This window comes from Agelaius tricolor, unplaced genomic scaffold (genome assembly GCF_023055355.1).
Source record: "Agelaius tricolor isolate 1412-34295 unplaced genomic scaffold, bAgeTri1.0.p SCAF_4, whole genome shotgun sequence".
In the NCBI taxonomy this organism is placed as follows: Eukaryota; Metazoa; Chordata; class Aves; order Passeriformes; family Icteridae; genus Agelaius; species Agelaius tricolor.
The window spans coordinates 39,930,744-39,946,788 of NW_027269264.1; the positions used below are offsets into that span (position 1 = coordinate 39,930,744).

A 16,045-nucleotide genomic window follows, 5' to 3' on the forward strand; every position below is an offset into this window, starting at 1 on the left:
CTCACTGTTTTTATCTTAGAGCAGTGTATAGAAGAAATGTATGAAAGATAATGATTGTTAATTTAGTTTAATAAAATTCCAATGAGAAAGAGAGGACAGGATGCCCTTGTTTCACAGATGAGTTGTTTGCTTCCCTTGCCTCTGACAATGGCAGCTTTCAGCTCACCTTTTATTCCTGAGCAGACTCTATTCTGCTCTATTCCGGATTGCTTCTGGCACATCTTGCTTTGGTAGCAATGAGCTCCTCTTGTACCGACAGCACTAATAGGGTGTGCCTATCTAATTATGCACTAACTCATTTTTCTGTAGACCCTCAACTCTTCTACCTTCAACTCTAATTTCCCAGAGTTTCTCTATATCCAAGCCTTGTTAAGACATACATCACTGTCTGGCCCTGTTTGAACATCAGCTGCAACTATTGAGGATTAAGAATAATGACTGGTACTCCTGTTTGCCAGAACATTTGATTCTTTGTATCTGTTTTTTTCTACAATCCTAGTTAATTACAGAAAATAAGACAAAAAAAGTTTACAATCTCATAAATGTTCTCCTCTCTTGTCCTTCATGTTTATAATACATAGTCAGATGTGGCCTGTTCAAGTCTAGTTACTGGCAGCACATGCATAAAAAACAGGTATGGTTATTCTGGACAGAAGAGAGTGTCACAGAGACCGATAACCTATGACATAGACTCTTATACCATGTATCTCATAACTCTGTTCCTGTGTTGTCTGTGTCATCTGAGCCCTAGTAACACTGACTTCTGCCTTTAGGATTCAGGAAGCTGCTATTCTATCCATAGAAAGAAAATAAGCACTTAGCCTAACTCATAAGCAACTCTTCTGTCCTGTATCCTGCAGTACTTGAAGGCTGAAATTGGAAAGGGGAAGGGAGATCAGGAAGCTAAACATACTGACTGAAGTACTGACCTCTTTGTTCTGTTTAGAGGATTTTGACTACCCATTGGCATTATTTCCTTTAACAAGGAGGTTTTATGTGTAAGATATTTGGGCATTGAGAAGGGCTAAATGAAAAAAAAAAAAAAAGCCAACACAAAATATTCTAGACAGTTCTTTTAGGGCACAAAACACTACTCCAATTGTTCCTCAGGTTTGAAGCTAAGTGTCTCTAATACTGGGCATGAAGCTACCATCACACAGATCTTTGTTCCTTCTGCATGATTGATGTGGTTGCATAAGGGGCCTAGCAGTCATTTAAACAGCAGGCAGGCTAATTCTGGCCATAACAGCTCCATCACCAGCACGTGGTTTCTGTAGACTCACAAAGTTTTGAGTACCTTAAATGGGACCAAAAATCACCGGAAGCAGTGGCAGCTTCTGAAAAAAGATGCTGATAGCAGACCAAGTGGCCACAGTGCCAGGATGTCTCCCTAAATGAATTGTGGACTGGTGCTCTTAAACTAAGAAAGCACTTAGGAGCATTTACATTGCAGAAAAAGCCAGAATGACTGTGATTCCTACAGGACACTACATGAAATATTTGCATGTGTTTCTGGTCATTAGGTTTAACAGTTTCTTATGGATGAGTAATACAGTTTGCACTCTTGTTTCTCCTCAGTGCATTTAAAGGTGGCAAATAGTTGCCATAGAGAACTTCGCTGAGGGAAATTATGTATCTGATAGTAGTCTCTTTTAAAACCTTTAAAGGCAAAAGCTTTCGAGTCTTTACTTTTGCCGTACTCAACTTTGAGGTTAGTATAATCTTTGTTTTGGTCTGGCATATGCAAGAAAAACAAGCCAAGCTGTGAAAAAAACAAAATGAGAAAAATAACACCATGTGCAAATCTGTGGTCTGACTTCACTTGTAGAAGCAGATGCTGTATAAAGGTGTTACTGCACTTTCTGAGGGCAGGGGGTAGGGCCTGAAATAAAGCTGTGTGACATTATTCAATCCAGGCAGCACAGGGGAAGAATGAGAGAGTAGTGAGGAAGAGGAAGAGGAAGATAAGTCACTTTGACATAGTCTTCACTTGACACTGACACTTGGCAGGAGCTATATTATTTTCATACTCTATCACTGCACTGGGGGAACACCTTCCAGAGCCATCCATCAATCTTGACCATGTAAGTATGCATTAAATTCAATGAAATAGAGTTTCCTGTCTTTGGGGACCAAATTCAGGATCCTATAACTACCACAACTGCAAGCCTGTCCTCCTGCCAGCCCCAGGGAACTTACACTGAGCAGGCAGGAAGGGAACAGACCTTGGCACCACCCCAGAAGGAACTAAAAGCTAGCACAGCCTGTGTGACCGCTGCCCTAAACACCCTCCTCTTTTCTTGGGAGATCTTTCTGGGAAACCATATGATTGCCTTAAGCTCTTGGTAGTCTGCCTGCTTTTTAATTAGTAGATCACTTCGAATGAAACTGCAAAAGAATCTAGGTCTTTGGAAACATTGCCAATCTTCAAACAAAGAAAATTAAGAGACATGAATTATAAAGGAAAAAAGTGTTTTGCACTAGCTCTGCAGTGATTTAAGGAGAAAAAATGCTATCATACCTGAGTATAAGAACAATCTATGACAATAAAATCCTGCAAGGGAAGTGACTAACTGAAGAGCAAATGTTTAATTCTATACCTAGTCCAGCTTTTGAGTATTTTATACTTTATTTGTTAAGGATGCCAATGCTAGAAACCTTACAAATGAATACTTTCCTGGAAGCACAAAAACTAGTGCCCGGGAGAACAGGGAAAATGTGGAAAACAAAACCAGAAAATATACAGACCCATATGGGGTTGAGAGGAAAGGCTGGTGTGGAACAGAAAATTAAGAGGATAAGTTAGGTAATTGTCCTATGGTGACTTTATGATGCTTGTATCCCCAGTTGTCTGTTCTGTTTATGCTGGGTATTAAGTTCTGCACCTTTGAGACTGGTTCTGAGAGCTGAGTGGGGAGAAGAAGCACAGAGTTTATCCTCAGGGACTGCCCTTGCTCCCTGCATCCTCCTCACAGACTGCACTGTCTGCAGCACAGACACTGGAGGAAGCTCTCCTTTGCTTTTAGTTAGTTTTTAGCTGGCTGAGGCAGACAAGTTCCCCAGACTGTGGCTTTTCTTTTTCTTGGAGCTGTTCAGCCCTGCTCTGGACTGAAAATCCAGAAAAACACCGGGAGCTCACACCTGTGGCTATTGGGAACCAGGAGATGGCATTGTACAGCACAGGAGGGACTGATAAGAGACTGAGCAAGCCAAGATACACCCCACAACAAGGACTTTCTGAATTTGCCATCTCTTCAGAACAACAAAAAGTTCCATTGTTTAATATTATTATTTTTTTTTATGTTTGTAAGTACCTTTCTAGTTAAATAAAAATTTTTTTCCACTTTTCTCCAAAGAAATATTTTCTGAACCAGCAGAAGGGAGGGGCCACTTGAGTTTGCTTTCTAAAAAATACCCATTCAGAATTTTCCTCCCAAATTTGCCCTAAAACAAGACAGTAATAAACCAAGAAGAAAAGTGAGACTTAGTCAAACAATAAAGATTAAAGTGAAGTAAGACTAACAATAGACTCAAGTCAGAAAGGATCATGAAGAACGTTGTGTAAAAGCCCCAATTTTAATAACACATTTTCTATAAGGTGATGTTCTAGAAGTAAGCTGCTATATATGTTGATACATAATCCAGTGAACACGCTATTCATTGAACTAATTTGTTTGTCCCATCTTTAAGTAGAATACACTTCTTTTAGGACAGACTGCCATAGCCTCTCTTCAACAGCTGAGGGCACTCCATGACCAGTTAAATGAAAAACCTGGTTCGAGCAAAAGCTAACCTGAGGCAGGAGAGCTATCTTCTAACCTGATTGCAGAAATCAAATTATGAGGCCAGCCAGGTGAAAGGTCAGGGCTACCTGCCAAATAAGTGTGACCAGAGTCCAGCATGCATTGTGTAGGAGCATACTGAATTGGCTTAGATTGGCATACTGGGTAGGGAAATAGTATGAGTGGAATCAAATATTCAGAAAGTTCAGTTGAGAGTCAGTCTGGAAGCCATGTATATGATGCTGGTCCAGATTTCATATAAAGCCTTGGCTTCCCTGGCAAAATCATGCTCATGAATACAGTGACAAAGCTCTGAAATATTAATGAAGTTGGAAATCCAGGATTTCATATTCTTCTTTCTGGAAATTTAAGTCTCTGGACACCTCACTTTTATAATGTTTGGGTAAAAATAAGCGGTTCCTGATAAAACCTTCTTCCCACAAGCCAGTGGTCAGACAGCTTCTGACTGTCAAATTCCCATTCCTCATCTGAACCAGGGATTTGTACAGACACAGTCTTTGCAGACCCTCGGCTTTTATGAACAGCTCTACACTTGTGTCAAAATGGAGCTGCAGGAATATATGATTGCTTTTTTTCTAGAGACAGAAGGAATGCCTGAGGCCTGAGTTTGGGCTAGGTTCGCCCTGTTTCTTGGCAGGGAAACTGTAACACTGTAAACTGATTTGGCTACAGAGCTGCTGCTATCTTAGCCAGTTTTCAAATAAGCTTCTTGTGCAGGCCGCAGGTACGTTTGACCATTTTGCTAATGTAATTCGGAAGAAAAAAATGGGAGATTACAGAGGACAGGCTAGAATGGCTTTCCTTTGCAAAATATAAAAATATTAAAAAATACAAAAATATAAAATATTAACTACAATGTTATTTTATCAAAGAGATCACCTTTAGAAGAAAGCAAGTTTGCTTTGTAAAACCACACAATAAACAGTTCGGTGAACTTGGCACCTTGAGATGAGTGTTAGGTAAGTGGTCTCTATGAGAAAGTGAGAAAATCAGTCTCAGAGTAATTTCTGCATGGGACAGCCCAGCAGCCTCATGGCCTTTTATAACTCAGGGAACACAGCTTAAATACTTTGTTTCAGCAAAATAGGTGAGAACAATAGTGTCAGTCCTGCTTATCAGAACACTTTGTGTACTTTAACCACGTGCTTGTGTCCTCTTAAAGCCAAGTTTAACAATCTTCCCTAAACCTTTACCAGACAAAGCTTGTTTTCCTTACACTTTTTACCATGTGCAGTACCACTTCATTCCAGAAGATGGAAAACGTGTACTTCTATTCTGCCTATTTCCCCTTTCCCCAAAAGCCTTTCAGCACAGCAGACCAAAGCAATGTACTGACATGTAACAAAGGGAAATCACGTTTATTTGTAATTTATTTTACAAAAACGGGTACTAATTTGGAGAAAGGTAAGGTTATGTGAGGGTAAAAATATTTGTCTAGGAAGTCAATGCCTGTAAGACAAAGGGCTAAGAGGGCACAGGACTGAACAGTGTCTATGTATCCCAATTTTTCCTTCTTTTTCTTTTTACCTCTACCCCTATGGTTAATGACTAGTAATATTAATGTGATTTGACTAGGTTTTGCAGAGTGAGTTAGGAAGGCACCTGAATACAGCAGCAAATGCCCATTAAAAAACTGCAGACAAAGAGTGTACATAATCCAGTACATTTAACACTTCAGCACTGTTAACTTCCTAAAGCAAGGCCTATGGGGAGAAACAAATAAACAAATATTGTTGTTCTACACTCTTGCTGGTTTTGGCTGGGGGGACTTTGTGTGTTCTGCTAAGGCATGCATCCTGTTGTTGACACTCTAAAATTAGGCCATTCTGTTATTTTAAGATGTGAAATGAGAGATTTTAAGGGACTGACACTGAAATAACTTACATACACTGAGAGTCATTCCTACCAAATCAACTAGTCTTTGATTTTTACCAGCAACAAAAACAGGCAGAAGTATTTTGTCTGCCAACAAGAAAATTCTACTTCAGAAATATGTAAGACACTAAGAAAATTATAGATTTTGGCATTTTTGCATCTTCAGACAGGACAAATGCAAAACTGTTTCACATTTCAGTATTGTTCTCCCAGACCAGACTTCACTTTCTAGCAATTGTTTGTACAGAGGCCCTATACTACAATTGCCTTCAGGTGCCTTCCAACTTGATTTATTTGCTGCTTATGAAGAGATTTGAGAGCTGACTGTTGCTAGACAGCTGTGGGGCGTGTTCCTAGGCATGAGCTCTCCTTACCAAGGGAGGGACACGGTAGCCCCTTGGCATTGGGGCATTCATGCCAGTGATTTGTACCATCTGAGCAAGCCCATGTGCCTCAGCTCCATGCTGGCCTTGTCTCTGCTGTGCTGGAGCTGCTTTGGCACAGGCGGGACAAACTCCTCTTCCTGACGTGCAGCAACAAGCACGCGTTACAGGGCTGCTCCGACAACTCGGACCGTCCGTCACCAATCCCCACTGCCCCACACACAGCAATCCTCGAGCGAGGAAAACACCTCTCACGCTGAAGCTCTCTTTGACGAACTCCCACACGGGACGGTAGCGGCCAGGGCAGCTTCCCCCGCTGTCGGGGGACAAGAGCCTGTTCGCCCCGCCGCTCCGCTCTGCTCCCTCCACACAGCTGGGCAAGGGAGGGCAGAACAGGTCAGCCCGGCGCTGCTCAGCTCTCCTCGGGGCCTGCCGGGGCCGGGCCGGGCCGGGCCGGGCGGGCGGAGCGGAGTCCGGGCGGGACCGCCCCTCAGCGTTGGGGCGGAGCCGCCACTCGCTTCATAAGGGGCGAGCCGAGAAGCATCTCAGCGTCGTGAGCAGAGCGGGTGGGAAGGGTAGGGCAGGTGGAGCGGGACCGAGGAGGGCAGGCAGGACGGAGCCGGCGGGGTGCGGTGATGGAGCTCCTACGGACTATCGCCCACCCACCGGGCGGCGGCGGTGCCAAGGGCTGCGAGGCGGCGGCGGGCAGAGCGGCCGGCGGCGAGTCGCGCAGGAAGAAGGCGGAGGAGCCGCCGCACCAGCACGGCCACCCCGCAGCCGAGGTGTCCCGGATTATTACCGACCCCACGACGGGGAAGCGTTACTGCCGCGGCAAGGTGCTCGGAAAGGTAATGGCCGCGCCGAGCCCCGTGCCCTCCCGAGGCGGCGGCCGGTGCGCCCCGCTCGCCGCCCTCCTCGGCCGGGCGGCCGGCGGGCGCTGCCCCCGCGGGGCTGCGTTTCTCCGGAGAGCGGAGTGCGCTGCCGCCCACGACCTGGCAGCGCCGCCCGGGCCAGGCGCTATGGGTCCGAGTGCCCTTGCTGCCCCGGAATCGGGCGAGCCCGCGGGAAAGACCTGGATGGTGCATGCGGGGAGTGGGGAGCTTGCGAGCCTTCCAACAGATGATGAACCCGGGACCTGTCCTTAGAAAATTGCCCTTTGCTGAGGAAGTTGCGTTTCTTGACTAATACATGAGCTGGTGAATGACTAAGTGCAGGACTGCATTTATACCTGCTCTAATTGCCTTTTTCTCCTGTGTCTCTCTAGGGTGGATTTGCCAAGTGTTACGAAATGACAGATTTGACAACAAATAAAGTTTATGCTGCGAAAATCATTCCTCACAGCAGAGTAGCAAAACCTCATCAAAGGGAGAAGGTATGTATGCATGAATGATTTTCTTTTTTCCACAAACTCTTTGTGTGCTGGATTGCCTACCCCTTTTCCTGAAATGGTTGTGATAGAGCTGTCTGCTCAGCCTTGTGGAAGTAAGGCTAACAACACCTTTCTTCTTTCCCACTGTCTTGTCTTTACAGATTGATAAGGAAATTGAGCTGCACAGAATGCTTAATCATAGACATGTTGTGCAGTTTTACCACTACTTTGAAGACAGAGAGAATATTTACATTCTTCTGGAATACTGCAGCAGAAGGGTGAGCATCAGCTGGGAGAAATCTGGTATTTACTTACCTGGAATCTGCAACTAATTTAAATGTGTGATGTGTAAAACATTTTTTTGTGGCTTTAGTTGTTGTTTCTCTATGTACTCATTTACTTTTGCTTAAGGTGAATCTTGTGCATGAATTGTCAGTGACATTTCTGCCTTTGTTTTTCCTCTGCAGTCAATGGCTCACATCTTAAAAGCAAGGAAGGTATTGACAGAGCCAGAAGTACGATACTACCTCAGGCAAATTGTGTCAGGGCTAAAGTATCTTCATGAACAGGAAATCTTACACAGGGATCTTAAACTAGGTAAGTTCTCTGGATTGCCAACTTCTAAACATACTCCTCCAGCCCTGTCAGTGTTGTACGACTTTATCCTTGTATGGTGATAGTTTGTTTAGTAGAATCAGCTTAGTCTGTCTTTACAGTGGAAACTCATGCTGCTTAAGGGATGACATTAAGCATTCCTAATTTAAAAAAAAAAAAATCTTGCCTAGCTTCTGGCTCTGAACAAAGTATGACTCAGCACCTGTGGCAAATGCCTTCGTACCTTGCCAGAGACAGACTAACTGGAATTTCTTTGTCTGCCAGGTAACTTCTTTATCAATGAGAACATGGAACTGAAGCTTGGTGACTTTGGCTTGGCAGCTAGGCTGGAACCACTGGAGCACAGGAGGAGGTAGGAGCATCAAAAATGTATAGTCTAGTTGCAAATGAAACTAAATTCATATGAAAAATGACAAGTCATGTTCCATAGCAAAAGCTAATTACTGCCCCTCCAGTGTCATGAAGATAAAATGAAAAAACATCTATGCTATTAAAGTTCCTACAGCTCCTCTTTAGACACCTAAACTTGAGAAGAAAACCTGCCCTAAGAAAAATAGCTCCTTCCTCTTTCTATTTGAAATATTAACCAGCTCTGTGGTGTCTTCGATTTTTTCAGAACAATATGTGGCACACCAAATTACCTCTCTCCAGAAGTCCTCAACAAACAAGGGCATGGCTGTGAATCTGATATATGGGCCTTAGGCTGTGTAATGTAAGTACTTTCCTGCCTTTGAAATGTATTATATCTGTCACAGGCTTAGACTTTTGAGAGTTCAAAGGGGACGCAATGCTGCATCCATTTGCAACCTTCTATGCATGTGTAGCTGAATGCAGAAATTCTTCATGTTGGGAGATAGACAAAGCCTTTTTTTGTAGCTGTAGACACAAGTATGGTGGGTGTGTGAAATAAAACCGTTTTCCTTTGCCTTTAAACAGGTATACAATGCTGTTGGGAAGACCCCCGTTTGAGACTACAAATCTTAAAGAAACATACAGATGTATAAGGGAAGCAAGATACAGCCTGCCTTCATCTCTCTTGGCACCTGCAAAACACTTAATAGCTAGTATGTTGTCAAAAAACCCTGAAGATCGGCCCAGTTTAGATGAAATAATTCGACATGAATTCTTCTTACAGGTTTGTACTGTCTGCTATTAGTGGTGTAAAAAACAAAATCCACATAAAAATGCACTCTGTGGTCTAAAAATTTTGTGTTCTATTTCCACAGGGCTTTACACCTGATAGACTTTCTGCAAGCTGTTGTCACACCGTCCCTGATTTCCATTTGTCAAGTCCTGCTAAAAATTTCTTCAAAAAAGCAGCTGCTGCTCTCTTTGGGGGGAAAAAGGATAAGGCCAGATACTTGGACACACATAGTAAGTTTGAAGTCTAGATATAGTCTACTTATTTCTATTCCATCAGTTTCTTATTAGTGTGAGATAGCAACATACATCTGTGAGATAGCAACAGAACACATATCTGTGTCTTAGAGCTTTCCTGGCTTGGTTTTGACTTTTTTCTTGATACGTATAGATGTTAGCCTGCCCACCTATGCCAGTTTACATACATGAATGCTTCTTACAGCATCCGTATCTATATTGGTCATCTATATTAGTTTGTGAAGTCTATTCAAATTTAGTCTCTTAGAGTGATTTGTGTATAATGGCATAATTTCTCTGTGAGACTATGGCAGGCTTAGAAGAAGCTGCTAGAGAGACACATGTGTTTTCTGCAGCTAACTTGTTATGCTTTCTGTAATTCAATAGCACTTCCAGATTCAGAGTTAATTTTTTTTTTCCTGTGTTGCAGACAGGCTAGCTAAAGAAGATGAAGAAATCTACAAGCTCAGACATGATTTGAAGAAGACATCGATAACCCAGCAGGCCCCCAAACACAAGACAGATGAGGTATATGCAAGTGCAGTTCAAATCTAGTAACAGTTGGGTGGAGTAGCTACAATTAAATTATATTTGACTTGGATATCAGAACTGGGGCTGTACACAGCATAATCAAGCTTAAATGATTAGCAGAGCTGCTTTAAAAGGGCTTAAACAAGCATCACTAAGGTATGGTAGCCTTTGTAGGGAGACTATAAATTTTGGCTTTTGAGTAATTATAGTATCTGCCTAGACTCCATTGTTGCCTGTGCGTTAACTTGTCTGCCAGGTGCTGTTTCTCAATAATCCAAATACAGGGCTTCAGTTCATGATTAACTAGGGCTTCTTAAAAGAATAAATTGCTGAAATCTGTCTTTTACTATTTGGTGTTCAGACCTGCACACAGCTGCTCCCTTGCTAGGGCAGGAGAGCAGAAAACTGATTAATAGCCTGTGAGATGCAAATTGAAGATCTAAAGAATGGAAAGACCTGGAGTGCTGCTCTAAGCTAAGTCTAGCAGCAGCTCCTTTGTAATCTTTGTACATGAATACCAGTTTCCTTAGAATTTATCATTTGTTGAGAAACAGGAGAGCCATGCAAAACTTGTGTATAAGCCTTGACTTGTGTTATGTTTGGTGTTTACATGTCTGACATCTCTTCTAGGAGATTCAGCCTCTTATCACAACAGTGGTGAAGCCGGGAGCATTGCCAGAAACTAAGCAGATTGGAGACTCCATTCGGATGATAGTCAGAGGAACTTTGGGAAGCTGCAGCAGTAGCAGTGAATGTAAGTGCAGCAAAATGTGATGTCTAAGTCTGAATCCCACTTTGTTTTCCTTGCGTCTTAAAAGCTTGACGCAAACATTTCTTTTATAGTCTTATTTTTGATGTTGCAAAAGCCAATAATTTTGGAAAATTTAAACTAGAAAGTCATTAAGGCTAGATTTCTTAAAATCTATGTAACTCAAAAGTTTAGAATGAAAATCTTCTCTCTGTGTGCTCTTGTCAGTCTAATAATCCTTTCTTTTCAGGTTTGGAAGACAGTACTATGGGAAGTGTTGCTGATACAGTTGCAAGAGTATTGAGGGGATGTCTGGAGAATATGCCAGAAGCAGATAGCAATCCCAAAGAACAGCTGACAGCATCCTTCCAGTGGGTTACAAAATGGGTGGACTACTCCAACAAGTACGGCTTTGGGTACCAGCTGTCAGATCACACTGTTGGTGTCCTCTTCAACAATGGGGCACATATGAGCCTTCTGCCAGACAAAAAGTAAGAATCTTTACAAAGCAAACAACTCACTAAAGCAGTTTAGATGTGAAATATTTGTTTCTCATCACTAACCACCTTATTTTGTTTTCCTCTTTCAGGACAGTGCACTACTATGCTGAGCTAGGCCAATGCTCTGTCTTCCCAGCCACAGAGGCCCCTGAACAGTTCATTAGCCAAGTAACTGTACTGAAGTATTTCTCTCACTATATGGAGGAGAACCTTATGGATGTAAGTTCAGCATCTTCAGAGTGCTGTGCTGTGCTGTAAAAATACACTAAACGTAAACTGAGTGCTTAACGTAGTCTGTTCCCTTTCCTAGGGAGGAGACTTGCCCAGCCTAACAGATGTACGCAGGCCCAGGCTTTACCTCTTACAGTGGCTCAAATCTGATAAAGCATTAATGATGCTCTTCAATGATGGCACGTTTCAAGTAAGTGTGGTACCATCATCCAAAGATCTTAAAATACTTTATTGTATTAAAACTAGGTAAATCTCAGAAATTTAGAGGAGAAAGGAGACAAACAGCAGCTTACTTCTCTTTTACAGGTGAACTTCTACCATGACCACACAAAAGTCATAATTTGCAATCAGAGTGAGGAATATCTCCTTACCTACATAAATGAAGACAGGATATCCACAACGTTTCGTCTGACAACTCTTCTGGTTTCGGGATGTTCATTGGAACTAAAACACAGAATGGAATATGCTCTGAACATGCTGCTGCAGCGATGTAACTGAAGGAATTGACTCTGTTAAACCAAATGGACTCTCTTGTTCACTGTGAATCTACAGTGGAGATGGTGGAGCAACTAGTATGTTGATGATGGATGTGTGGTGGTACGAAAACTGGACTGTCCAAGTGTGCTGGGCACACATCTATTAGAAGCCTAAACCTACTTGTTGGAGTAAAATGTTGTGACAAGGAGTTCTTCGGATCATAGTTTTCCTTGCTTCATGTGTGTTAAAGATATAATTTGACTTGAACTCGGAGCAGAGTGTGTCTGTTTGCTCTGTAAGAGAGCATCTCTGGTGGAGTTAAACTGTGAATACACATCTGGAAAGGGAGGGAAGGGAGAGCTCCGTTGTTGGGGATAATTGTAACAAGCAGCTTCTGGTTGCTTAACTGTGAACTATGGCCATACTGTTTTTTTCCTTATTTTTCAAAAATACCCACACTTGTGGCTGGCAAAGTGCATTCCTTGTTAATTTTTTTTTTAATTTATTACAGCCTAAAGTGAAGTATTTATTACTTTTTTTTTTTTTTTTTTGAACCTTGGCATTTTGAATATAAATCTGTTGGCAATAAAGAATGGAAAGCTGAAGCATCCTTCTCTACTCTTTCTCCTATATAACTGAGCATGCTTTACTTTGCATTACAAGAAATCTCTCAGATTTGCTTTCTATATTCTATTTTTAAAAAGTCTGCTACAGGTCTGGATATGAAGGGCTGGCAGGTTTATCTGTGTCTATGCCCACTTGCAGTCACAAACACTAATATGGCTATTGTTAATTATAGCTGCAATCCTAAAATAACTGCTGATGGAGCTTAGAGACTAATGATGTAGGCCTTGACACTTAGTTATTGTCCTAAGAGCTAAAAACTATGGCTCTCTTCAAGATACTACATCTCAAAATTGATGTTTAACACTGACTGAAAAGAATGCTTTCTTCTGGGTGGTATGTTGGAGACTGAAGGATAAGGGGCTGTGTGAATTCTCTGCTTGCTGGGAAAGCATTGCTCTTAGCAATGGGATGAGAATACCTCAATAGCAGAATGAATTGACCATACCTGTTGCTTTGCCTCTACTGAGCTTTATTTGGTCTTTCCACCCTTAAATGGTTACCCCAGTAAAGTAAAATCAAAAGGGTGAAAAAATTAAAGGGTGACTTATTGTATACCATAAATCGTAATTTTGTTTTAGTAACACTTGTAGCCGTTTAAAGTTACCAGTTGGGTAGAGTAAGCCCACAGTTTACACTAAGTTTTCTGAGACCAACATAGGGATGGCCTGCTGCTTTCTGCAATCCTCCTGCTTCTAAACATCCACTTACATGACTAATGGCTTTCTAAAACTGAAAGCAATGCCATTTGTTAGTTAAAACCATGCAAGTAGGTGCAATTAAAGAGAAATCATGGACTCCAGGCAGGGGGAAATTGTCTGACTTGTGGACTGGGCTTATTTCTCTTAGATATTGCATAGCACCTGGACCTATATGAACATATAGCTGTCTTCAAGTAACTGTTCTGATGCAGCAGCAAGCAGTTAATTACTTGACCTATTGTTCCTATAACTGAATGAGGCCTTTTCTGAACAACATCAATTGCCATCAGTGTATCAATCACAACAGCTGAATGTAAGGAACAGGCAGAGTAATAAAATGCAGACTAAACTAAGTACAGATGTCAATATGAAATAGTGAGCAGAGTGCTTCATCTTGCACCAAGCACATATAACTGTGATGGGGTTTGTTGTCTTGAATGCCTTGCATTAGGTAATATTTATTTACTTCTCAAGTCTAGACAGGAAGAGCCAATTGAGTTCTTCAGATGGATTCATTAATGTAACTCTAGGCAGTTCAGTGAAGATAAATATATACTTGCTATAGTGAGCAGAATTCAGCTTCCCAGCTGTCTACTTTCTTCAAGGGATAATGGCTGATTTTATTCCTGAGAGGCCATGACTTACCTCATTCTGCTGCACACATACAGCTTTTTGTGTTCTTTTCCCTAACAAAGTAAAATCTCCCTTTTTGTTTAGGACACCAGTAAACATTCAGTTTGCGTGCACTTCAAAAACAAAATTTACTAGAGCTATAGTACTTTACATGGAAAAACCACTTTTTGTTCAACTTTTGTGTGCTAGAGAAAGTACAAACCTATATTCATTTGCTATGATTTCTTTGTGTACCAAAATCATGTTTGTATGGATATAATTCAGGCTTGTGTAAGCAAACAAGCCAGCTTTTAATGTAAAATATTTTAAAATGTATGCAAAGGTTCTAGGATGCTAGTTGTTTGTAGATGGTTGATACCTCACTAAAATAAGTTAAGTGAATCATCTATTTGTATGCAGTGTTTATGCTCAGTGGTTGCTAAATCCTTATGTATCTTTCTGCTTAGTGCACCTTCTGCTCTGTATCCTTACCTCACTTTTTATTTTAATATTGCAAAACAAGAAAGATGTTTAGATCAGGTTAAGGAAAAATACATTTTTCAAGGTAACTTTGTCCTAGTCTCTGAGCCCAAAGAGGGAAAGCCATTTTAAAATTCTTGGTATAAGAACTTGCATCAGGAACAAAGGTTCTGAAATTCTTTCTCAGGGTGGATCCTGTCTTAAATAAGGTACTGCAGTGCACTACTTGCCCTCCTTTACTTAAACACATAACTCCTTCTTGTAATTCTGCATATAGGAAGATAAATATTAGAAAGATATTTGTCTGTATCTTCTGTATAACAAATGTCTTACCTTCTCTTGAAAGATGTCATCTACATTTTATGCTGGTCCAGCATATGTTCTATTATATTGAAACCAAGAGAAAACACAGCATAAAATGTAGTTTGGGAGTATATCTACTTGAAAGGAAATGTGAGGATTAAAAGCACAGGTGAAAGCACAAAGGTTTGAATGCTGGACACGATGAAATAACATTGACAAGGAAAAAATATCTGTTGTACTCTTATTAAAAAATCTTTATGAAGTTTGAAAATTTTTTTTTAAGTATACATACATACTTGTATGACTGAGTGCGCTAATCTCCTCATAGCAAAAAAGTCAAGAAAATTATTCAAACAGGTCATGCTTCAGCATTAAAAAAATGCATTACCCACTGTTGCCACTAGTAACTCAAGTATTCTAGGGCATTCTGTAATCCTTTTCTGAAATTATTCAATTTCATTAAGTTCCTATATATAATGCAAATGAGAAAAAAGAAAACAGTTTCAGTGTTTGCTACTTTACAATATTGAATCAAGTTTCAAATATTCTCCAGGTTACATAGGAAACTAGAAGAATATTCTGTTACTTTAAAGCTATTTCATTACTTCTGAAAATGGTCATATTAGAGAATGATCCTTCCACTGCCCATCAATGACAGGTAATTTTGTGCCTGATCAAATGGGTTCTAAATGGAAATTCAAATTTTTAAAAATTATAGGTCTTTGTAGGTCTTTATGAACCCCCAAGCAGATGCATACCCAAGGAATCAACCAGAATAATGCATGGTATGGGCCATTGCTCTTTTTGATTTGGTCTGGTTTTATAATTTTTATGCCTTACGAACATCAATAGTGGCAGAATTGACACAATGTTAGGCTAGGACATATAAATCAAAAGGTTAAACTCCATTTAAATATCCATTTAAATATATATATTTGGAAACAAATATCATGGATCCTCATGGTGTTTGGAAATTAGGATAATAGAAAATAAAGATTTAGCATCTGGGATTTATCCATGTAAATTAGCTTAGGTATGGGAACATAATTGATTTGAAAGATTCTGTTTTAATGGCTACACTTGAAACTATTGCATTTTTCTTCTCTACTGTGAAATCATGGGTAAAAAAAAATATTTCTTGTCCCTAGCAACTAGATATGATCTAAACTCAGGTAAGGCTGATTGACATTTTTGATGCCTTTTCCTGCTTACTATTGAAAGAAATGCCTTAATCCTCATGACGAAAACATAAAAGTACATAAAATTGACATGAGGCATTATTAATACCAAACTGGCCTAGGTAAAGAGTTACTAAACCCTTTTGCATCAGAGGTAAAAAAGCAATAATGTATTTTACAGTTACCTCCTCAAAGGATTCTGAGTGACGACCTAAATGAACTGACCCAGCACTTTGGT

At 40.8% G+C, this 16,045-nt stretch overlaps 1 protein-coding gene across 1 annotated transcript; it reads left to right on the forward strand.

Moving 5' to 3' along the window:
* Window positions 1–6,613: 6,613 nt before the first annotated feature.
* PLK2 (polo like kinase 2) lies at window positions 6,614–12,514 on the forward strand. The gene is made up of 14 exons (XM_071425369.1): window positions 6,614–6,909; window positions 7,326–7,433; window positions 7,592–7,708; window positions 7,898–8,027; window positions 8,310–8,397; window positions 8,662–8,757; window positions 8,982–9,180; window positions 9,272–9,419; window positions 9,853–9,950; window positions 10,584–10,707; window positions 10,952–11,192; window positions 11,291–11,420; window positions 11,512–11,622; window positions 11,739–12,514. The coding sequence occupies exons 1-14, from the start codon at window positions 6,697–6,699 to the stop codon at window positions 11,928–11,930; spliced, it is 1,995 nt and encodes a 664-aa protein (XP_071281470.1). The 5' UTR covers window positions 6,614–6,696; the 3' UTR covers window positions 11,931–12,514.
* The last annotated feature ends 3,531 nt before the right edge of the window (window positions 12,515–16,045 follow it).